The sequence below is a fragment of the Pelecanus crispus genome, chromosome Z (assembly GCF_030463565.1).
Source record: "Pelecanus crispus isolate bPelCri1 chromosome Z, bPelCri1.pri, whole genome shotgun sequence".
In the NCBI taxonomy this organism is placed as follows: Eukaryota; Metazoa; Chordata; class Aves; order Pelecaniformes; family Pelecanidae; genus Pelecanus; species Pelecanus crispus.
Window position 1 is genome coordinate 75642778 of NC_134676.1, and position 23650 is coordinate 75666427.

Genomic DNA, 23650 nt, shown 5'->3' on the forward strand with positions numbered 1-23650 from the left:
TCCTTCCCACTTCCTCCTGTGTTTGTCCAAGTTTTATTTTTTAATTCTGTACTGTAAGCATCAGAGGTAAGAGAAAAAATCTAAATATGTTTAGACATGGCTGGTCATAGCCAAATTCAGACATCCTGACATGTCTTTCCCACCCCCCTGCTATTTCCCTTGCTTTTCCTTACTAATGAACCCAAATAACATTATCCTGCTGCCTTCACCGACCAGAAATAACATGCCTGTGCAGCGAGCACCCAGACAGCAGAAACACAGCTCTGGTCACAGTGCCTTGCTGGAGGTCGCTCGCTCTGCTCACCACAGCAAGCTACCAGCAGCAAGGCTCCCTGTGTTGGGGGTGTATGGTCTGACGACGTTTTGTCTTGCCAAGATGATGCTTCAGCCAGTTGGTATCTAACATCCATAAAGTTTATATTTGCCCACTCTCCTCTGCTTAGCTGACTTTGTTCTCTTTTTCCTCCTTTCAGAATACCATTTAGAAAAGTAAATTTAATTGAGGTTGGTTTGGGGGGCGGGGCGGGAATGTGTCTGTGTCTGGAACAGTTTGGAAATGTTAAGTTCTTGAATATTATTTCAATAAATATTTGGTCTCATCTAACATATATGTATATATAATTTATACATAGAACATGTATGTATATTCTTTATATATATCATATATACACACATCCCATAATCCTGCCTGGTTGCAAGAGGCCAAGCTGTTGGCTTAAAAACCAAATTCACACAGTTCCGCCTAACTGGACGCTGTCTTTTGTACACAACCACGTTCAGTCTGAATAGCTGACACTGGACGAGACATCGCACATTAGGCAAGCGGCCTGAGGGCAGGTAGGCCAGTGCAGAGCAGAACACAGAGATGCACTCTGGATTTGGAACACAAGAATAGCGTAAACTACTTGCAGTGGGAGAAAAAAAAAACACCAGTTACTTTGAAGAACAGGTCATGCAGCTTTTATTTAATTTTACCTTTTTGGTAAGCAGGAGGGTTTTCTTTCAGTCAGACCATTCACATACTTCGACAGTACAGATCGCGGTGAATTTGATGGAGATCTTGCAACATTAGAAAACTTTTCTCAATATACATCCATTTAAGCAACAGCTTGTAGGTCAGAATGTGAGTGCTAGAGTCAAGTCTGCACACTGCACTCCAGGTATACAAAGCATTGCAGCAGCACAAGAAATGCCCGCACTGGGCGAAGTACAGTGTGTTTTACATAGTGCAATCACTTTTAGAGGAAAAACTCTAGGAAGGCCACATCTATTTATTTATTTTTTTTTAATCCTGTCAAGTTTATAAATGCGAGGGGGCTAGAAATCAAACCTCTGACTGAATTAACTTTTGTACAGGTAGGTTTTGTGTATAGGCACGTGCTTTAGAGAGGAGCTCTGAACCTGTTCTGTAATCACGAGAAAGACATATTGCTTTGTGATTCAGAAAGCATTACACCATCTCTAACCTTCCTAACACTCTTGGCCAGAGTTGTTAATCCAGCTGTTTGTAGAGTTCCTAGAATACGCTCTTCCCTCTAGTGTAAATCCCCAATAGAGAAGTTCAGGTTGCTATTGACAACGATTACAGTTATTCCACTTATGGTCATGTGACCATATTAGGCATTGCCTCTGTAGACTCCAGTCCACAGTGAAAACTCAAACTACCAGAGACATGGAGGCTCTTGCTTTTCTGTTACTGTCACTCACCAATACGAAAAAAAAAACCCAAGTCAGACAATGAACTGCTACAGCAAAGCATCACCAGTAATATTCAATCTAATACAAAAAAAAAAAAAAAGAGCACTCATGACACTACATGTCATGGTAAGCAAGTTTTTAAAGATACTGCAAAGTGATTTGCCCACTAAAATTGTTAAATGTACACTGTGCTCAACAGTTCAAACTACACGTAAACAAAGAGCAGCTCCCTGCAACAAAGTGTAAATCAAAACATTATAGCACCAGCTCCCAGCACCAAGGAGTTGCCCACTGACCAGTTCTAGTGTACAATGCAATAGTGCTCGCTGAGGTTTCTGCTACACGAGAGCCACAGTGGGACAGCTCTGCCCATTTCTTGCTGACATTTTCTTACCAGGTGTGCACAAATTACACTCCTCCCTTCCCATGGAGAGCAAGTCAGACAAGGAGCTTGTTACAGTACCAGAAAACACTGAATGGGAAATGGCACCTGAGGGAAAAGTAGGTACTGCATACCTGATTCTGAATAAATGGGCATGGAGGAACCGTGACATTATCTGAGCAATCCTCTCCCTAACAGATCAAATCTGAAAGGAGCTGCAGACTGTAAGAAAAGAAACAAGCCTTCCTATGCTGAAAGCCATGGACATGATATTGCCCACACTAATGATTTTATTTCACCATCAGCAAAGCATTTATCCCCAAAAAGCTGTACACATACTGGTCAGATTACGGTGCAGTGCTAACTTTACACTATTAAAAGTCTGTTGCTATAGTGGTCAGGTTTGTCTCTTATCTGAGGAGGGCAAAAAAAAGGAGACAGGCAGCATGGCCACATCATCATATAGCAATTTTACTCCACGTTAATGCAGATATAATCTTTCTTCTTAAGTGCAAATTAAAAAGTATTTGCTAGAAACCAGCATGACTTGGGCTACTGAGAAATGACAGATGATTCAGTTTCTTACAAATATTGACAAGTCTAAATCCTTACAGGTTTCCAAAGCAAGAACAGGGTTACGAACAGGAAGGGAATAAAACATTACCACTATTAAAAAAACGTGTCATTGCAAACTTCGAACACTCTTCAAAAACATATCTAGAAAAGATTGTTTTCCTTTTTTTCTCCTGCAGCTGAGGAGTGTCCATGCAAAACAATTTTGAGAAGAGCAGTGTTCCACCGGGGCACCAACTAGGCCCAACTTTGTCCCACACAGCTCAGTAAAGTGCTCTCTTGTGCATCTTTTGAGGAAAAAGTTCTCATTTAAAGTTTGGGAGGCCAAGGTTGCTAGCTGGGCAAGGCATAGTCTCGGTCAATCCATGTTGAGGTCAGAGAAGGAGGAAGGAGTGAAGTTAACAGTACTCTGCCTTTCACACTCACAGACAACAGGCTGCAAGGGAGGAGCGAGCAGGAGAAGCAGAGAGGGCATCAGATGAAACCCTGCCCCTGGGAAGCCACCGGAGTTTAAGACGGGCTTCGTCAGGGGAAGCGTTTCGTTCTTTATAGATAACAAACACTAGCTCTGCTGCAGAGTCCCGAAGATTTACTGTTTAGACACCAGGTAACAGATCTCCACACACAACATAAGTGAAAATCAAACGTGCTTTTCACTTCCTGTGCTGGTGTTTTTTCAACAATTCCTTTGAAGGACAAAGGGGATCTGAGTAACATTCTTTTGCCGATTTGAAGAAAAAAAAAAAAAGCATCTTGCCCTCAACATTTTTTATGTTGCACACTTATAAACATTCTAGGGCAGATCGTTAGAGGTATTTACTGATAAAACAACTAGCCATCATCAGCTTAAAAGAGTAAAAATAACATTAACGGGGAAAAGAATTTAAGGCATTTTTTATTTTGGCCAGGAATGATGCATGCTACAGAATAATCTTCATTTTCCCACTTGGTTTTCAGACCACTGCACTTTTTTTTGTTTGTTTTACATGGCACTTTATGTTTTACAACTTAGTCAAGACTTTCAAGTGTTTTCTTCAATATAAATGCCTTCTCTTGTAGCTCAGGTCTGCTATCTGATGCCATCGTAGACAACGAACGAACGAGGTGCTCTCTGCTTTCTGATGTCAGGCTTTCCCACTGTTGAGCTTCTGTATAGATAAAGACAGACACTGGACATGAATACCAGAACACTAAAAAAACCCCAAAAGGCCATCTCCATCCCCAGACAGGCTGAAAGAGTGACTGCTTCAACATTTCCCTGACAGTCCGTACTGCTCTTCCAGGAGGAGGCAAATTCAACTGGATACTCAGGTGCATGTGCTGCCTCCCACAAAGGGAGTCATGCTCATTTAGACTAGGCTTGGTTGTCTAAGCCTGTAACATGTGAAAACAAGGGTCTGAAGAACCAAATGTTTCCCACTTGCTTCATGTAATGTAAGAAGATTTTTGCTAGAATAAAGGAAAGACAAAGCACGTAACAGAAATCCAAAGGAAACATTTACTACAGAAGAATTGCAGACACGTATGACCTTGAGACCTAAGTAGACTCATTCTCTGAAGTTAATTCTGCAAGGCTTAAATCCTAAATTAACAAGGAGGAAGTAAACTTAGCACTGAAAGGGTAAAAATTACTCTTCTGCACAAACAGGAGCTCTCCCCTCTATGGAGCCTGCACATAATGCAGAATGTGACTACATGCTCAGTCCTGTGTGCTCTCCCCGGGACCCTCCCTGCTGGACATTCTCCTCACCCAAGGAGCATCTAACAGTACTTTAGACCTTGACTTTACCCACAGTTACTTCAAGCCCTCTCCAAGTTTCCTGAGTCACCAAGCACAGAACTCCAAGTCCCAACCTCCCTGAAGTCACCCAGTGCTGCAAGCAGGTGGTCATGCCATCTCTCCAGGGTTCCACACCATGCAGCCAGGTGCCTTCTTTACCAAACAGCGGCTCTCCCAGGTGGCAAGCAAAAAGTCTCACCTTGCAGTTTGGTGAGCAGCAGTTGTATCACAGACAAAGCTTCTGTTCTTATGGACGTGTAGCTTTTGTTTTCTAAGGGATTTAAAAAACAAAAAAACCCGCAACCACATTAAGAACCAAAGGCACACTGACTGTACAAAGAGCAGTCACTACTGTGGTTTCCAGGCCACTTTTTGTTAGCACAGCTCGCTGAGCTCATTTGTGCTGGCAGTCTGCAGTGCTCCCCAACTAGACACATCTGAATGGCAGAAAGTGACCAACTAGAGGTTGACAAGTCGACCAAACTTTGTGCATCGCCCCTGCTATTACCACAGCAGTACTGTTCCTTACACGTGTTGAAAGGGAACAACGCTGGCATAGCTGTAGTGTGATCACAGACAACTTCTGTGCATAACAGACTGTTCTTTTGGTGAGTTGTAATGGCTGTAAACCATCCAGATTTTAACAAGTAGCATTAAATGATGGTACATAAACCCTATGCCATCAAGCACAAGCTTGTCACAAAAAGGTATTTGGTCTCCTGACCTAAAATCTTGTTAAAGTCTTGTTAGACTTGTTAAAGTCTTGTTAAAGTCTCATTCCAGGGGGATTGGTAGTTAAAAGAAACTGGTCTCTGGGTTGGTAGCTAGCTGGTTGGTAGTAGGTTCTGCCTTTAGGCATACCAGAAACAAGAGCCACAGGCAGGTACGAGGAGACTTGGGGCACTGTTACAGTCACAGGACAAAAAAGAATACTACCAAAGTAATAACCAGGCCCACAACTGTCAACATTACATAGGTAGCACTTATATCCCCATGGGCACTCTGCTCAGGGAGAGCACAAACTGCCTCAAAGCCCAGGAACTTCATGCACTGGCTGGCTGAGAAAATTTTGGGTCTCTCCCACGTGCATGTATCCAAGAAGTACGAACTGTGGAGGAGAAAAGCTTGTTTCATTACATCAGTAACAGCCTGATTAGGTGGGGTCCATCTTCTGCATGGAGAAAATTACCAGGTTTCCGAACTGCACTCCCAAGAGGTTGCACAGAGTCTGCTGTCTGCCTCTCCCTTGCCTTTCAAAGCTCTCTTGCACCAAAGGAATTTACTTCTCTGTGCACAGCACCCTGCATAATACTGTCCTGAACAGCTACTGCAACATCAGAAGTTATCACAGCGCAGGGCAAGGAAGGGCAAAATGTTATCTCCACCAGCTTATGCTTAGTTTGCGCTTACTTCCTCTACCAGCCAACCCCCAGAGGAGGAATGTATTAACAAGCAATTCATCACCAACCACAAACCGGGAAAAGTCTATTTACCTAAAGAATGGGTGATAGATGAACAGGTTTCCAGCAGTATTTCTGTCAAAGCCACAGGGTCCGAGTGCTCCTCCTCAAACAGCATTAGCCTGTCAAATGCAAAAACACTGTCAGACACTCTGCATCACTGAGACAGAAGTCTGCTTGACTTCCTCTGAGAATCCACTGCCATCCTCAATTTCATTAAACAGTCTGAAGCAACAAAGAAATGAAGTATCATCAAAGTAGATTGCAGAAAGGAGAATTACCCTTGAAAGTAGGCATTCATGGCTTGTAGCACTCCAAGCTGCACTTTCCACGTGCTGAGTTTCAGACGGTCACACATTAACTGGCAAAACTCTTGGCGATAGAAACCTACAGAAAAATAAGGATGTCACTGTATTACCACGGGGAAAGGCAGAAGGAAACATTTCCTGCTCTGTCTCCCAGGTGTTCCTTGTGCTCCTCTCCAAGTGACATCACACTAGTCACTGCATATGACCAACATCCTGTAACAAATGACCCTTAAAATCTTCACACTGACATTCATTAACAAACACTGGAAGATAAACAGCTGCATTACACATTCTGGCATGCTAATAAAAGCACCCTGGTTTTTTCCAGATATACCCAGTTCCTCTACCTTGTACCAGCTTTGATGCAAAAGTAAATGACAGCAGCAGAACTAGGCTGCTTTTGATTAAGCAAGCCACCTCAGGCATCCTGCATGTCTCCACAAACTCAGAACAGTTTGGTGAGGTGAATTTAAGACAACAGTAAAGGAATTTCTCCAAGGATGGGCTAGGGCTGCTCTGTGGGAAAGCTGTTGGGGCAGCTTGCTCACTGAAGATCTTGCAAGCTGCAGGCAGAGAGATCCTGCACCTTCTCAAAAGCCTCCCCACGCCCCACATGATCTCCAGGTCCCTCCCTCCTCCCCCTTTTCATTTTAAGAGGAAACAGTTTGAGCTGAGAGTTCGCTCTGCACACCATTAGCTGACTTACGCTGTGTCTCCGGGCTCCTTGGCCATGCTTTGCCCAGGGTCTCAAAGGCACAGATCAGGGACTCCATCTGCACCTCTTTCTCCCTCACATCCTCATCCTCTTCGTCATGCTTTGGTAAACCCGTGCCCACATTCTCAAGAGAGTTCTGCAGAGGCCATGGGGGGAAGGTATGATCAACAGAAGGATGAGGGCAGGCTAGCCACACGCTTCAGCGCAAATTCAGTCTTTCCTTGCGGTCTGTACCCAGTCAGTGCCTCCATACAGACAGAGCATGGGCCCCCTTGGCCACCAGTAGCTCTGGCACTATCGGCAGCCTGCAGAGGTGCGCAGCAGGCTCCGCAGCCTTGCATCCAAACATCTCCCTGTGCTATATGAGTCCCACTTGCAGAGCTGCAAAGCACTGCAGATACTACACAGAAGCACTCTACACAGCTTCCTAGGAGCCTCCTGCTGCCTGCAAACAGCCAGGAATTAACTTTTAATTCTGTAGTGGGGCAGTGCTGGACACCACAGGAAGGACTATGCCTAGAGAACAGTCGGGCTAATTCAGAATTTGGGCAGCACAGGTATAACCCCCCCGCAGGGTTCACCCACAGCCTGGTATTCAGCCCCACCAAGGATCTGGCTGAGTGTGGGGTATTCCTCACATCAGCAGCCTTCTGGGCAGAAGCCTGGTGTGTACGTTAATAGCATCAGCCAGACAACCACCACTTGGGTGTTTTGATTGGAAAGAGGGGAAACTCAAGAAGCTGAACCATCACCTTCTTTATCATGGGAAAGATAATATCTGCCAGCTCCTGGAACCGGTCTTCCTTTGTTGCCTGCAGCACGCCTGCCGCACAGCGCAGTGCCACCATCTTATACTTTAGGTTCTCTTTCCGACATTCTCTCAGGACAGCCTGGGCAATTTCATTGATGGTGGGCTGGCCAGGCACTGACTTCTGCAGCTCTGCACTGAACACAAGGCACACAGAAACTATCAGACCCACATTAATCCCTTCCCAGACGCTGCCCTTCCCACAGATAGGAAACAATTCCTGTGTCCAGGCACAGGGTTTCTTACCAACAGCTGTAACTGAAGTTACACTGGTGCTCTTCTTCGCTCCTACCCTGTCTGTTCTTCCTGTTTTTCCTTCCTGTCTTTCCTCATATGCTTCCAATGCACTTCCCCCCCCCCACTCTTCTTCTACCTCTTCCTCTCTTTTCCCCTTCAAGGTGTCCATACTTCCCTCAGTCTGTTCCTTCTTCTTAGCAATTCTGGTCTCTCAACATCTTCTTCCTTGCCCTAAATCAACCATTTACCTCTGCAGGTCCCTCTGAAGCATCACTTGTCCCTCTCAGCACTCACCAGTGCCCCACACATTGACAAGCAGAGTGGAGAGAGACTCCTCACATGCTGATGGGAGATCAGGATGGTGTTCACAACTTTCTAGACTCTCCTTAGCACCAGACAGGCAACAACACTGTGCAACAACCTCCTTTTTGAGATTCCAGATCCTGAGGGTACCACCTCTTTGAAGATACTTACGTGCATGCAGAGACGACGCTGGCAATGGCCTTTAACAGCTCCTCCTGCAATAAGCAAAACAGATACCACTGAGAAATGCTACACAGCCAAATGGCTCAGTCCTGCTGCACAGGGGAAACCTTTGTACTCCACTGCAAGAGGTAGTGGGGAAATACACCTACGACACCAGCCTAGAGAAGCAACGTCTGGCTCCTGCCACTCCTGCTGTAGAGGCTGCAAAGGATTTGGCTTTCCATCTGCACTGAACTGGCAGTGGAAAGGGCCTTGCAGGGCCTCTGAGCACATGCTAGTACCCCTCAAGGCTAGAATATGGTGCAGTGGAAGTAGTCTAAGTGGGAACCCAACTCCTAAAGCAATCTGAACTCCACCTACTTATCTTCCCTATCATTTTTGTATCTGTTAAATGCAGGGCAAAAGGCAGACTCCCTAAGCCAGAGCTCCTACACATGCTGCTCTACAGCACAGAACATTGCATTTCCTTACTCGAAGGCCTCATGCTGGCACTCACAGCAATCCACGAGACGACAGTTCCTTTTTACCTTCCCAGTCCAGGTTCTCCCTGGCAGGCCTTGCAGCAGTGCAGAGAGCACTATTCCCAGATGCGGCGGTACAAGGGAGCCTGTCTGTCTGGCAATTGATGCCATGGCAGCTGCTCCCTGGGCTTTCATCTTCCAGGACTGGGACTGCAGAGCCTTCTGGGTAATGGTTATCAACTCCTGCGTATACAGTCTGATGCCACCCTGAGTACCTGTGCATCAAGCAGAGGAAAACTGTAATTTTGGCACAAAAACCAAACCAAAACCAAACAAAAATCTGATCTTATTTAAAAAGAAAAGAAACAGTTACAGATTTATCTTTTTTTTGGCCATGAAACATATCAGCAAGGCCTACTTCAGGCAAAGGGGTGAAGAATTCCTCCCAAGATGACTGTTTTCTAGGCGCTTCCACAGAAAATCTTTAGCATGTATCTAGACAAAGAGCTCATTTCAGTTCTTCCATATGACAGACATTAGACATTGTGTTAGCCTGTTTCTAAGGAATATAACTTTTTTTTTTTTTTGCAAGAACAGGTCACTGGAAAACCTTTTTGCAGCTTCTTTCCCAAACTCCAGAAAAGTAATCTGGTGACTGAGCCACCAGATCCAAAATCAAATCAGAGAATGAGCCAGCAAAACCATTACACCATGTGTCCAGATCTTCCTCTACAGACAGAAAGTGTGGCAAAACAGCCCTTCTCTCACATAGATTCATTCAGTGAAGTTAAAACCACAGGCATCACCAGAGAGATCTCCAACCGGAGACACAGTCCAAAATCCCCTGTAATTTCAGAGTGTGCAGCAGCCCTTACAGGCTGGCATCAAAATCTCCAAAGATGTCCAGCTACGTGCGCCATGATCAGAGCCATATTAGAGTAGCATTCAGTGCCTCACAATCTTAAAATACTTCTCCTGACTGTGTCTGTGTATCCTCAGTGATCAACACCTCTGTAATTATTTTAAATAGCCAGAGAAGCTAACCTGCTGAAACTCATACAGCTCATACTCATTCTTTAGCAAGGAAGAAAATGGAAACAAGCTTCCCAAATCTCTTACTACGAGAACTCTGTATTTCCACAATGGATTTCCAGAAAGTGTGATACTTCTTGCCCCATGCTTCCCAGAAAGCTTTTACCACTCTTAACGCAACTTACCAGGTACATTTTCCTGCCAAACTTCAGTCCACAGAGTAGAATTCTCTTTCTCTCCTTTCTCTTCATCGGGAACCTCATGCATGCCAAGAAAAGCCAATGGCAGCACTTGTTTGGCATGGTTCTTCACTACGTCTGGACTGTAGCGTCCCATAGCATGCACAGTTAAAGCACAGCCTGTCCTGTAAACTGGCTCTGCAGGAGCAAACAATCACACGTTATGACTTGGAAGCAGGATTTTCCTTTAACAGCTTGGTCTGCCTCTTGGGAAGTAGAGGGATGCACAGTATTGTATAATGATGCATGAGAATTATTCAGCCAGTGAAACCAAGCATCACGACATAGAAATGATTCTTCACCAGCTTTTGCTATCAACAGAAACTTTTCCTGCACTGTGTTCTGTAACTGAACACCCCAAAAGCAACATACCTTCCTTTTCCATGTACCAACTGCTGAGTTTGTGCAACAGCTTCTCAATACTACTGTCCCGGGAAGTCTGTAACAGGGAAGAGACTCAAATCATTCAAGCACTTTAAAAAAACCCCAACAACAACAAAAAAGCAAAATAAAACCTAAATCCAACTCACCCGGACTAGATGCCCCATAGCAAAGGCAAAAGACTTCTGTACCACGCTGTTGCGATCAGTCAGGCCACTAAGTAAAGCACTCATAAGTTTGCCTGTTGGAAGACAGTTCGCTTTACCAGAAGCATCATGTTTTTATTGCTGTGACAAGAATTACAATAGCCTGCATTTCATTAGATTGTCTGAATTTATGCATTTTTTCCTCATCGCATGTTTGCAGGGTTATAGGTCTGTCTGGTCCTTAATTTTAAACAAGTGCACAGCATAACACAGTGAGGCTCAGCAGAAGCTAGCGTTTTGCCAGCCTCAGCCTGCACACCTTGATTAATAATGTTCCTGTACATGAGCACCCTAGCTCATGCTTTCAGCTTGATTTATCTTTTGCAACAGAACAGTGACCCTCTTTCTACTATCAAATCACAACAAATTGCAAAGAGAATACCAAGACCCAAGGAAGCAAAGTCCCTGTTTATGGTCCTTCCATAACTCAAGTTGAAGGAACAAGTGCTCATTGACAGCACTGCACTAACACAGGCATTGTCAGCCTGCTCCAAGGAAGTCTAGAGATATTTCCGCCTGTTCCTGCTGGGTGCTAGCAAATTCCCTCAACCACTTCCTCTGCCTCTTCCAACTTCGTGAGGTATTTAACATCCCCAGCATGCCAGTCTCATATGCACAAGGCAACTTCAAACAGCTCTCTGAGTAAAATACACATGTAAAGATCATTCTTGTGATAAAATCAAGTGCCAATTAGGGAGAAAATACCACCTACAGAACAGAAACAAAAAGCACTTTAAAACCTGATGCTAGAAACAAACCTTACCTGAATAAGGTGTTAAGTCCTGAGGACACTGTGTGGTTAACGACACAATTACACTGGCACAGCCTCCCTGGAACATTGCAAGGGAAAACAAAGGTAAGATAAAACAGTACTAACCCCTAGTTCTTACTGTTAATACTTGCTGTGGTGCTATATGCACTTGCATGCCATGATCTAGGCCCACCAAGCCTCTGCCCTGGTAAGCTGGGAGCCAAGGGTGGAAGCAGAAAAAACAGGTTGTAACAAATGAATGACAGGAATTGAATTAGGAAGTGAAAAAGTTACCAGGACCCACACCCAGGATAGACGGTCCTGAAAGATTTACAGCTATCAAGGACAACCTTCTGCACTCAGGTGTCACAGAGCACAACAGCTACATAGCCCAGGGGAGGCTAAGGCAGCACACATTCAGAAAATCACAAGTAATGTAGGTGGATTGAGACTCAGATGTAAAATTACTCCAGTATCAATGAGCCCAAGCTGTCACTTTAAAGAGACAGTCAAAAGAACAGTATTTACGTTGACACTATACTGCGTTCCCTTCTCCATGCCAAATGAACTACCAGAATCACAGACATACCTTTGTGCCAAGGCCTACTCCACTTTTGATCAGTTCACACAGCCGAGGAACCAGCTCACCCAGGACGGACACATCCAAATACTGCAAGCTCTAGAGAAAGGCAAGGGTCAGGGGGAAAGGAAAAAAAAAAAAAAAAAAAAAAAAAGGTGATGGTGGCAGACTTAAACTGGTCTACTTCTAGCTGAGGCCTGCCTCAGTTCTGCAGGCTGGTTTTCAGCAGAATTGTGAGAGTTCACTGCATGGTGGGAAAAAGGCACCACAAAGTGCCTTCCACCACATACATATTCTTTTGTCCTACTTCTATGCTGACCTGACCCTGATAAAATTATCATTTGCTGGAACTGATGTTCTCCTGCACTCCAACTGTTTAGAAAGCTGAAGGTAATACACTAGCAAGAACTCCTTTTGGGGAGGGAAAGGGATGTAAAGGTGAGCATCTCTTAGGACATAACCCAGCATTCCCCCAACTGTCTAAAATTCTGAAGCAGTAACTTATCTAAACTAGGCAATGAAACCAAACTAGTAGAGACAGTTTTTAAACAGGTCAAGACAAACAAGTGGAATAAATGACATAAAGGTGCAAGAGGGATGTTATTGGTATAACTTCCTATCTGCTGTGCCTAAAATGCCACTGGGCAAAACAGAAAGCCTCATGTCTCCAGCACTGTGTAGCACACTGTCTGCAGAGGGGAGATCCATCCTCTAGCAAATTCAAGGATACCAACTGAAGGTAACCCTCTCCAAGCTTCAGAAGTCAGATGTGCTGTCACTTCCCCCTCCTGCATTGGTACGGTGAAGGGAATAATCCATTAGATCCCAACCAAGGATATAATCTCCCAGTCAGCCCCAGAATACAGAGGAATAGAAAGAAGGTTGCTCATAAGCCAGGACATCTTCATGCTACTCCAGGGAAGCCATACTATCTCTCCCCATCCCTAGGGAATCCCAAGCATTGATCAGGGCAGCACAACTGTCCCCCTGGGGTGGCAGGGGAGAGGCATAGCCTGGAGGAGGGACAGCAGCAGCTGCTGCAGCCTGCGGGGTGGCACTGAGTACACTTTTACAGGGAGTCTTTCATCCCCAGCTGCTTTACTCACTATTTATAGAGAGTGCTCCACCTGATACCAAAAGACAGCTCCACATGCTGTTATGTACAGGAGGGCTTGCTGTTGTTACTTTTCCATAAACGCAGGAAACAAAGAATAGTGCTGGTGGCTATGCTTGTCCTAAAACTTGCTCAGCGCTCACACCCCATCTGCTCACATGCCCCTGGCTGTGCGCAGTGCCTGAGCAGAAAAGAGGGGTCTTTTCTTTGGGAAGGGAGAGGCTCTGACAGAGGGCAGGGAGCTCTGGCAAGACAGACCCTACAGCACAGTGTCTGGGCATCAGCAGCTCCTCCTCCAGCAGCAGGAAACTCCAGCAGCCAAACACCAGCTGCTGACACTGCTTTCAGTGGTTATCAGCATTTTCTCTAAACATCTCCACCATCCAAGGCACCACAAGGCAAGGGTTGGACAGCATTTGTGGCTTAAGAACAATGACTGTCATCAGCTGGAGGCCCAGGTGAGAAGCTGATTGTGGAAATGTGGGCCAGAGATGAAGAGAAATGGCAGCTAGCAAAATAGGTGAGCCCCCATCCAAAGAAAAGCACTTGAAAGATGTCCTCTTCATCAAAGCAGGCAGGTCTTCAGGTGGAGAAACAATCCGTCCGACCCCAAATGGAGCCAAGGTTATTTACAACTGATCTGAGGAGCAAGCTGTAGCGACAGGATTAGAGGACATGGAAAAGAAGGTGGACAAACATCCACATGAAGATGTGGTAATAAAATGAACCCTGAAGCAGTATTCTGTAAAACTCCCACTTCGATTCCTATTCTTCTCCTACAACATACCTTACACTGGAACCCTTCTGGATCAAGTACTTACCATGTTAATGGTTTCCATCATGGGAGATGACTTGACAGCACTAAGTCTGGCACTATCCATTGCAGTCTAAAAAAAAAGAAAAAAACAAAACCAAGTGTAAACTCAACATAAAAAGCAGTGGAAAAGGCAACATCAGCTATAACCCACTACTTCACAAACTCAAACCAAAATCCACTTCAGCTGCATACAAACAGAAAGTAATTATGTCTACAGCCTACAAACATCTCCATTTCAGAGGCAGACAGATGTTCTAGCTGGAGTACAGGAGCTAAACCATGCAACCCTGACATCACGGAAATGAAAAAAAAAAAAAAAAAAAAAGGAAAAGAAGGGAAAAAAAGAAAGAAGGAAAAAAGGGGGAAAAAAAGGAGAAGAAATCTCACTCTGACCTATTGTTCACTCCTTTCTCAATTGCAAAGGGCAGAGTTTGACCCCTTTCCCTCCCCACAATGAAATTAGCTAAATCTGCTTTTGAACAGTGCATTTCAGCCACTTTCCCAGAAGACTGCTACTGATTAATATGGTTCTTTGAAAGACATTAAAGGACACAGTGCTGACAACATAGTGCTATGGTATACCTTCTAATTTATGTTAAAAGAAGTCCTGCAGTTAATCCCCTGGGAAAAACAGCATCAAATTTTGACAGTACAGGTGCATTCCAGATAATCCCAACCCTTCAAAAAAACGCCCACATTTGTCTACCCACATTCCAATGACCAAACTTTTTTTTGTAACTTATTAGCTATTTCTCTTTGCATCTTTGAACACCTCTCAACCAAATCTCCTATTTTTCTGTTCAGTGAATGAAGCTTAAATCTTTGTTATCTCTGTTCCGTTAATACTTTTCCATTATAACTGCACTTACTTTCTCCTGATCTGTTGCACAAAGACTCAAATAATTGAGGACTTGAGGCTCCAGCACACTCAAGGATTCCAGCAGGGCTGGGATAAGTTTTGGTGCATGAGGTTTCAGCATAGACCCAGCACTTTTACTGATCTTCACAAGAGTGTTAATGCTGCAAAAAGATCAAAGGGAAGGTCAACAGAGAAACACACAGACTTCAATGAAAAACCTGTCTGGTCTACTCTAATCTAGTGCCAACAAAAAGGCCAATCCAAATCTCAGATACACCAATATAAATCTACCTGGAAACAAAAACCTGTGTATTTTTCTGCTTAAGCAAAATCATACCCTAGCCCTGAGCTTTCAACTGATGTTATGCTTTGCACAGAGATTGCCTACTTTGGCCAGGGTATCACAAAGAATGGGCAAAGAGGCAGTATTACAGACAGATGTAGGAAGAAATAACACATCTTCATATTTTACAGAAGCTCTGGGCAAAATCACCCCAGAGACATCCATTGTCTCTGCCCAATAAAAAAAAAAAAAGTTACAATGAACTGTTCAAATCCCACTTGTAAGTTGCAGACTGACTGCACCTCTCAGGCTGCATTTTGACAAAAGGTTTTCATCTCTTCAAAAGGGATGAAAAAATTCAAGAAATATTCACTATAATTTGTTAGGAGCTTTCTAACCTTCCTGGATAATCATGTTCAATAAAAGAAAATTATTTTTGCAAAGATCAGCTACACTCCAGGTACGAATTTTCCAGCTTTTCTGTCCTTCAAGCAAATGAAGGAATAAACAAGGTGACAAGCATATGAAGTTCCTACACATTAAAGGACATCGAACTGTTACATGACATAAAATGTATTTGAACAGTGTGACCAAATACAGTTGCCTCTAGGATGTGAACTGTCATTATTTACAACCAGTCATGAAATAAGACCTGTCTGTTTCAAGAACTACCATGGGATTTTTTGTTTACAAGCAGAAGAGATAATGCCAGTCCTGAAGGACAGCCTCAAGCACAGCAAACTGCCTGCAGATCAGTTTGCCAGTTGAACAAGGAGAAAAGAACTTCCTGCTGGGAACCGAATCTGGGCATTTGCAGAGAGGCCAGATACCTCCAAAAGATAGGCAGTTCCTGGGGCTGCTGTTTGAACTCAAGTGAGAAAAGGACTCGGCAGGAAGGCTGTTTTGGGGAGAAACTTGTCATTTCAAAAAAAAACATTCTGCAACTCGGGTGAATAAACTGGGTCTCTGGAACAAATCATGACCTGACCCCCAGGGAACTTACATGATGCAAAACTAACCTGAGAGATCGGACTTCAGCAACTGTGCTTACTATTCCTTTGTCTAGGAGGCAAGGGAGCAATACAGCTATTGTCTTCTGACCAGCTGCTCCTTTAGAGGGATCACACATTTTCACACAGACCTGGGGACAAGTGAGAGTCAGTGTTGCAAGCATGTACAAACCTCCTGCTCAGATTACATTAAAGCACCTTCTTCGTCAGACAGAAGAAGCCAACAGCAACTAGAGCAATTGCTCACAGCCAAACCCAGGCTCTGTTACACCTTCATTCTCCTCTCAAGGAGGTACTTAAGCCCTAAGCCACATCCTTAAAAGGAGTTTCAGCTACAGTTAGCTTCCAGAAAAGGCAAATTCAGAGCCTAGCAGGCCTCGGTCTGCATCTGGATGAAGAGCTGGACCAAACGACCTCTCAGCTGAGGGACAGCCTATCTCGGCCACATGGATTCAACCATTCCACAAGGCAGAGCAGCAAGTCCCAGATCAGAACAGATTCTGCAATTGCAACAACGTTTTGGGACCAGATCACCACTTGGGCCATTGAAAAGTCACGCTGCATGCATTGTAAAGGTTGTGATTTCAAATACAGCTCTTAAGATCCGTTCCCATTTCCACCAACGTGACTTTTTTAGAGGAATACCAAACAAAATGTTAAGTGATATGTGTACTACACCCAAAAAAATCTTGTGTCAGCAACAGCACCAGAGAATGAAGTCCAGACTGGACTACTTTGTTCCACACCAGTGAGGTTCCACAGCACTTGGTCAACTAGATCAGCTGCACTTGGTCAACTCTTGAAGTTACAGGAAGTTTCCTTAAATCCCACCCCCAAGCGGGGGAAAAAAAGGGACTTCAGAGGAAAAAAAGTTCATTATATCCCTCCTTTGGTTGTATAGAACGTAACATTGCATTATCCTCAAGCAGCAGAACTTCATCAGCATCAACAAAAGTAGGTAAGAGTATGTGGTTAGCTTATTATGATTGCTTTCTGGGGGTCTGTTCTGTTTATCAAAACTGCACCTTATACTAGAGATTTCTTCAAGACAACAGTCTATGGCAAACAGGTCACTCCTGCAGATGTGATAGTGAATGATTACTTGACATCAAAACCATACATGTCTCCATGTGCAAATGATGAAATAAAGTTTTACCTTGCTTAAAGTTTTCAGGGCTAGTTCTGCTGCCTTTCGCACAGTCTCCTAAAAAGGAAATCAACAGTCTACTGTTACTATTTTAAAATAATTTATAGAATGATTCAGAGTAAGTATAACACTAGTACTGACAAGGCTATATTCATGGCTAAATACTTAACATAATATCTTTCAAAGAAATTTTGGCTTTGGTCCATCTGAGTATCATTGGTCTACTCAATGACAAATACATTAACAATCCCTGCCTGACACCACCAGGTTCTTTTGTGCTTCTGTTCACATTTGTCTCTGTGATAGTATTTTATTGGTTGTCCTCTTCAAAACAAACAAAAAAACCCACAAAACAAAAAAATGCCAAACAAACAATAAAACCCAAAACCAAACCCCAAAAACCCAACAGAACCTTCTACTGCAAAACGAAGTATACAGTGTTTCCAGTATGCTCCACCCCCTCCTCAATATCATGCCTGTTGCTTAGTGATGCTTTACTCAACTGAATGTCTAGGACTAGAGAAGGATGGACTAAAAGCAAACAGTAAAATTAGTGCAGCTCTGGAAGTACATGACACCACCACCAACGACACTCTTTAACTTTACTTGCATTGATGAATTAAGCAGTATCTAGCAACGTTCCTGGGTACTGAAACACAATCACGTGGACTGGTGATGTCTTAGGACATTCTTGGAAAAAATCTGACTTGCCACAAGTAGACCTTCCCAAAGCATTTCCAGGTAAAATTCAGGAATTAGACCCTTCCCAAAAGGTGGTCTGCAGGCAGTTGGTCTATTTTGGAGGCTAATATAGCTCACTAGCACTGAGGCAAAACTGCTCAGTTGGTTTCAGGGCCCAGGAACATTTCTGAACACACCGCATCTGCTAGTATGGAAGCAGCTTCCTGGTACACAGTACACTGTGGAAAACAGCTCAGCCTTGCTTAAGCTGGAGCAGATTAGTCTGGATCCAGAGAGAACACAGGTCAAACCTGGAATGACCCGAGGACTCTGACTTCATACATGCAAGTCATTTAAACACACAAGCAGCCCAAAATAAACGTTTCTATAACTGAGAGTTAAGCAAATAGTTAGGAATTCTTTTATATCCAGGAAAAATGCTGAACCATCAAGAATAAGCACAGTAGGAAAGAAAACCAACACTTAAAAAAATGAGAAACGTACACAAAGAATTTCCAAGGTGGCATGGAAATTTTAACTGGAAGGGGCCTGAATTTCTAGTCCGCTTAATACCCAAAACTCCCATTGGCTTCAACTTGACTTCTCGAGAATCTTTCTTTAAACATCTCCAAGCTTGATCACTGTACTTTCTGTTGAAGATTCCAGTTCAATTATCAGTGCCATTACCTTAATGTCATCTTGCACTCTGAATAGGATTTCCCAGATCTCTGGAAGCTTGTCTATAATGTCATCCAAAGGTCTTCCTCTTAGTAAGTCATTCAGTGCCAGACAGCTGCAAACAAGAAATTTTATTTCCTTCGCATGGTGTACTTATTTGATGTAGGTGCATATACAGATATGTTTATAAATGTAAGTAAATGGTTAAAAAGCCCGAGAACTGTTTCACATTCCTTGTTTTCCCCAAACCCTAAATCTACTCTGTCATAAGAACATCTCCTTTAGCAGAGAAAAAAATGTTCAGCCAGTCAGGTGAAATCTGAAACAGGACAGCAAGTGAGAAAGACTGCTGTGGTGAAAATTGCTATTGCAAATACTCCAGTTACAAAATTGTTTCAGAATTCTTTTCTGTAAGTATAGGATAAGAACAAAACAAAATGGTCTAAAGTCTGGAATTGGAATTAAAATGAAAGTTTTCAATACAGCATAATTACAAACCATTATAAACAAAAAGCAGATTATTAAAAATGCTGTACCAACTGGCATCCTCCTGCCAAGTAAATATAGAGCCAGACCGCCAAGATTTTCTAGCATTAAGCAATATTTCAAGTCTAAGGATAGGCAAGAACTTTATGACCAGAAACCTCCTCTTTCAGAGAACACTGTTTAGTACCATGCAATAAAAAATTTCAGGCTCAATGAAGCAAACAGCTTCAAGACTATCACACTTCAAGTGCAGAGTACAAGACTGGCCTCTATCCTGATGAAAGGACGTGTCCTCTTTCCCCCTCAACTTCTTCAGGTTAACAAGTTTATGGTGAAGAAGAAAAAGGAGGAGAGCTCAAAGAAAAATCTGTTACTTTTCCTAGCAATCAATACCTGGATTCCCTGATCCTCCACAGACTGCTGGTTAGGTTACTGGTCAAATCCTCAAGAATTTCCTTCATGTACTTATCAACCTATTATTAAAAAAAGGAAAAATCATGAAACAAGCATGGACCATGCATCCTTGTCCTGTACTCTGGGGAAAAAAAAAACCAAACCAAACAGTCCTTTTGGACAATACAACCTGCTTTCAGCCACAGCAGATGCACTAATGCTTGCCAGAGCTGACCCCACGCAAACTTAGTCTGACTTTGCTTTAGACATGCCTTTTCCTGCACTGCCTCAGGGCTTAACACTGTGACAGAGACAACAAGAAAAGAAGGTGGTCCCTCAGTCCCTTATCAATCGAACTGTTTAGATGCAGCACCAAACATGTATTTACAGGAGAAGCAGCTGCGCTTTGATGAGGGATCAGAGTGAATGACTTCACACTAAGATCAGCTTTGCTAGAAGAAAAGGTTTGCAAACCAAAAAGGTTTGGTCCAGGCCTTTCAGAGCCAGAGCAAGGGCATCTCACAAAAATCACTTATTCCTGAAAGTTGTCCGGGAGGAGTTATCCTCAAACTGATGGAACAGCCTCTTCCCATAGGCTTCCTCCCACTCAAAAACTGAGGAATCATATTTAGATGCTCTTGCTCCAAGAAGGTCATCTTAGGCCACAAGGGTTCCTGAAGAGCTTCTCATAAGCAGTATTAAAGCAATATCAAAGTGTGGAAAGACCCCTTTAAGTAAAGTAAACCATACACTTTAAGGTCTGTGACATCCTTTCACATGTAAGAGGCAACGCAAAACCTCTGCACATCCTCCACCTCATCCATGGATTCAAGCACCTCTTTCTCTGTAGGACAATACCTCACCCCTTTCTACACAGCCCCTCCTTTCACAAGATGCAACTGTCCTGTGAAGCTCTCCAAATGATGCTGGCTAGCAGCAAACCCACCAGTCTGCACTTTGCTGCTCACTCACCATCGACTTGTCGGTGACCAAGGCATTCCAAATGCTGGTCATTGCCTGTCGAATACCCAGGTTGGGGTCAAACTGGTAACGGTAGAGCCTGGGAAGAAGCTGGGGCAAAAATGGTGCCAGCTGCTCTCCAGCCTTGGCAGCTATCACATTGAAACCAAAAGCTGCTCCCTGAAATAACGACAAAAGAGTATTTGTTGAAACAATCTGCTCACTCAGTTATTGCTCCTGGGCACACAGTGCTGTCAGTGACAAAGTTGACTATCACAGTTCAGATTTAGACCAAATCAAAAGGACTAGAATGCTATCAGAATTAGCCCCCCATCAGTGCTACAGTACCACAGTGATCTCAAGCATGCAGTCACACTAAGCAGACAACATACTACTTCAAAACTTCCTTCTCTCCAATTCAAGATACCAATTGACCCCATTTGCAAAAGTGGTGGTGGAGAATTAAAACTATGAAGACTGGAGTATGTTCTTCCAAAAGAGATTCTTTTTCAGAAAAACTGGTGAGAGTGGGCCAGGGCTTCCCTACAACTCTGCTGCACTTAGAAAAACTAGAATAACTTAAGAACTGAAAAACTGAAAATAAAACAACTCTACCTTAGCTCTACAACCTGTAATTTGTGGGGATTATCATTTTGCATCTGTCCATATTTACTTTAAACTCACATATTCTTCCACACTCTTTTCTTTCTCCAACACTGTCAATTCCACTGTCAATGCTAACACAGTGGAACTGCTGCTCACCCATGAAGTCCCATAGGATTTGGCAGGATAGCCCAAAAAGAAATTGCTCAATACTGGCAGTGCAGTGACTGTCTCTAATGACTTCATGTTTCCTGACTTGCAGTGTCAAAAGCTGCCACTCAAAACCCCACGCTAGGGATTTCACAGGACAGGATATGCTGTCTGCTTTAGTCTAGAAAAGGAAGAATAATAAAGACAAACTCTCAGTTAGGACTGCTGCTGTGAGGAGCAAGAGGTTGCAGAAAGTATAAAGAAAAGGGAGGCATCATCTGCAAGGCCCTGAGCAGCTTGCTCTGCCTAGCTCTTGTGCAGTGGTTTGGAGCACAGACTTCCAGGTGTCCCCTTCAAGTTAAATCATTCTGCAATTTCCTCAAATGCCAAAGCTCAACCTACAGCTGCTGAGTGAATTTTCTTGACTCATCCTGGCTGGTGAAATTGCACAAGGGTCAGGAACCTAATTATGCTCCTGTGCTTCTGAAGTCCCACTGCAAAGACAGAGAAGTCTTGAGAGACGTGCTGACTTGTTAAACTGATGGAAGTTAATGCTGGGGCTTGTTTTTATGCACTATGTGGTGTTGCCAGAGACTCAAAACCTCAGGTTGCAAGCATGAAAGAGCACGAAAGGTGCAATACAGAAGATGCGTCTACTTGGGTCTTCTGCATGAAAGCACATGGAAGGTGCTCTGCCCACTCCCAGGGACAAAACAAGTTCTTCCACGCTTATGTAAAGCCAGTGAAAAAGTGCCCAGGTTAAAGCTCTGAAATGTGTACTTAAATCTTAAAATTTATGATGATACTTTTTTTTGCAGGAAGTGGATCCAATAGTATTTTGGCTTTGCTAAAGGTTCCAGTAGCTTTAAAATATCAAGACTTGAGTTAAGAAAGGATATTTTTGACAACAGTGATTAAACTGGTGTATTGTCAACTGGCTTTTTAGCAACTTGTTGCTGAATACTTTTTGCTCTGCCTTTTTACATTACAAAGGTCACTTTCTCTGGCATCTGAAAATTCATCCAATTTTGAAAATTTTATCTCGCTGTTTGAACACATCAAGACCTGGCCTCTAAGCACACTCAAAAGTAAAAGGAAAGGATCACAGTTGATTCAGAGGGGAATGTACGATGATATGAACCCTGTGATGCCAATGTTTTGTTGTTAAGAATTTCAAGTAATCCTAAATTTGTTTCTTAGGCTGGCAAATCTGCATTGGACCAGAGCATCAACAAATGGCCTGCACATGCAGTTATTCATAGATCACACAACCAGAGCTAGAGAAATGCAGTTATTGTTTCTAGAGTTCACAGTGGGAAAGGAAGTAGTATGAAAGCAGCAAATTACCTTCCGAGAATTCCACATGGCATGATGGTTGGCCAAATTCATGAATTTGTACACCAGGTCTGGTTGATTGAGATCACTAGCCAGTGAACAAAGCTCCTTGTAGGTGGAAAGACCTTGACTTTGAAAAGCAGAAGGGAAATCAATGTCACTATTTTTAGCTACACAAATGCCATAATAGCTAAAGCTACAGTCAAATCACAGCCTAAAGCAGAGAGAAGTGAACACTCTACAAGAAAACAGTTATGATAACTTAGAGAACAAGAAGGAACAAAAAGCTCAGGAAGTAGACTTATAAGCAAGGGTACACTGTTTTAGCACTGATTGTGTGTCTGTCATTGAGACTGTCAGTGAACTTACCCATCTGGAGTTTTGCTCAGGCCACCCTGAAACACCACAGTTTCTCCAGTCATCTCATGTCTGGCTCTGGTAGAAAAGAGGTCCAGTATTAGCTTTACCAAACTCTACCCTTGAATGAACTGTATGCTACAGAACAAGTTAATTTGTTTTGCTTTATTAACTCAGTAACTTTCCATTCTTTCAGTTCCGATCCTACAAAAAACATAGAGGTGTACAAGGCCACGCACACTGCAAGGAATCTCATTAACCTGTATCATGTGTGATGTTAAGGAGACACTGCAGAAAGCGAGTGTTTTGCTCTGCAGTCAGAAGGTAAAAAGTCAAAACACTGAATGATGCCTTTTTATTTCTGCCCAGACAAAAGCCATATTATGGACAGAAAATCTCTACTTCAAAGTGAAAAACTCCAATTTCCATTCATCGAATGTCTTCCTGTTTATCACCACTGGATCCCTACACTCCCAGCCTAGGTTTTTGTCATTCGCAGTGGCCACACCCACACGAGGTTAGATAGAAGTAGGCTGTTAAAGAGCATTTCCAGCACTGACCGACATGATTATTACCCAGGACTCTTCTAAGACCAGCATTTTTTGCACTAAAGCTGACAAGTGGCCATTAACAACACTTTCTCAGCAAGAGGTATATTTCAGGCACAAGCAAGTCTCCAT

The 23650-nt window shown here is 43.3% G+C and overlaps 1 protein-coding gene across 4 annotated transcripts in view; it reads right to left on the minus strand.

The window, feature by feature from the left end:
- Window positions 1-3108: 3108 nt before the first annotated feature.
- The window catches only part of ECPAS (Ecm29 proteasome adaptor and scaffold), a 64899-nt gene continuing 44357 nt past the window's right edge, over window positions 3109-23650 (minus strand). For 3 of the 4 annotated variants that reach the window (XM_075725820.1, XM_075725818.1, XM_075725819.1), the window contains exons 28-49: window positions 22983-23048; window positions 22626-22743; window positions 20538-20705; window positions 19566-19645; window positions 18696-18801; window positions 17337-17384; window positions 16190-16311; window positions 14898-15048; window positions 14033-14098; window positions 12107-12196; window positions 11530-11596; window positions 10710-10801; window positions 10552-10618; window positions 10126-10317; window positions 8975-9183; window positions 8436-8479; window positions 7669-7861; window positions 6908-7052; window positions 6175-6280; window positions 5927-6015; window positions 4633-4704; window positions 3109-3801 (exon numbers count right to left, since the gene is read on the minus strand). In XM_075725820.1, the coding sequence (XP_075581935.1) occupies window positions 3662-3801; window positions 4633-4704; window positions 5927-6015; window positions 6175-6280; window positions 6908-7052; window positions 7669-7861; window positions 8436-8479; window positions 8975-9183; window positions 10126-10317; window positions 10552-10618; window positions 10710-10801; window positions 11530-11596; window positions 12107-12196; window positions 14033-14098; window positions 14898-15048; window positions 16190-16311; window positions 17337-17384; window positions 18696-18801; window positions 19566-19645; window positions 20538-20705; window positions 22626-22743; window positions 22983-23048 (2431 nt within the window). In that variant the 3' untranslated portion in view covers window positions 3109-3661. Of the gene's footprint in view, window positions 3802-4632; window positions 4705-5926; window positions 6016-6174; window positions 6281-6907; window positions 7053-7668; window positions 7862-8435; window positions 8480-8974; window positions 9184-10125; window positions 10318-10551; window positions 10619-10709; window positions 10802-11529; window positions 11597-12106; window positions 12197-14032; window positions 14099-14897; window positions 15049-16189; window positions 16312-17336; window positions 17385-18695; window positions 18802-19565; window positions 19646-20537; window positions 20706-22625; window positions 22744-22982; window positions 23049-23650 lie in introns of those variants that run through there. The other variant, XM_075725821.1, reaches the window with a different exon arrangement.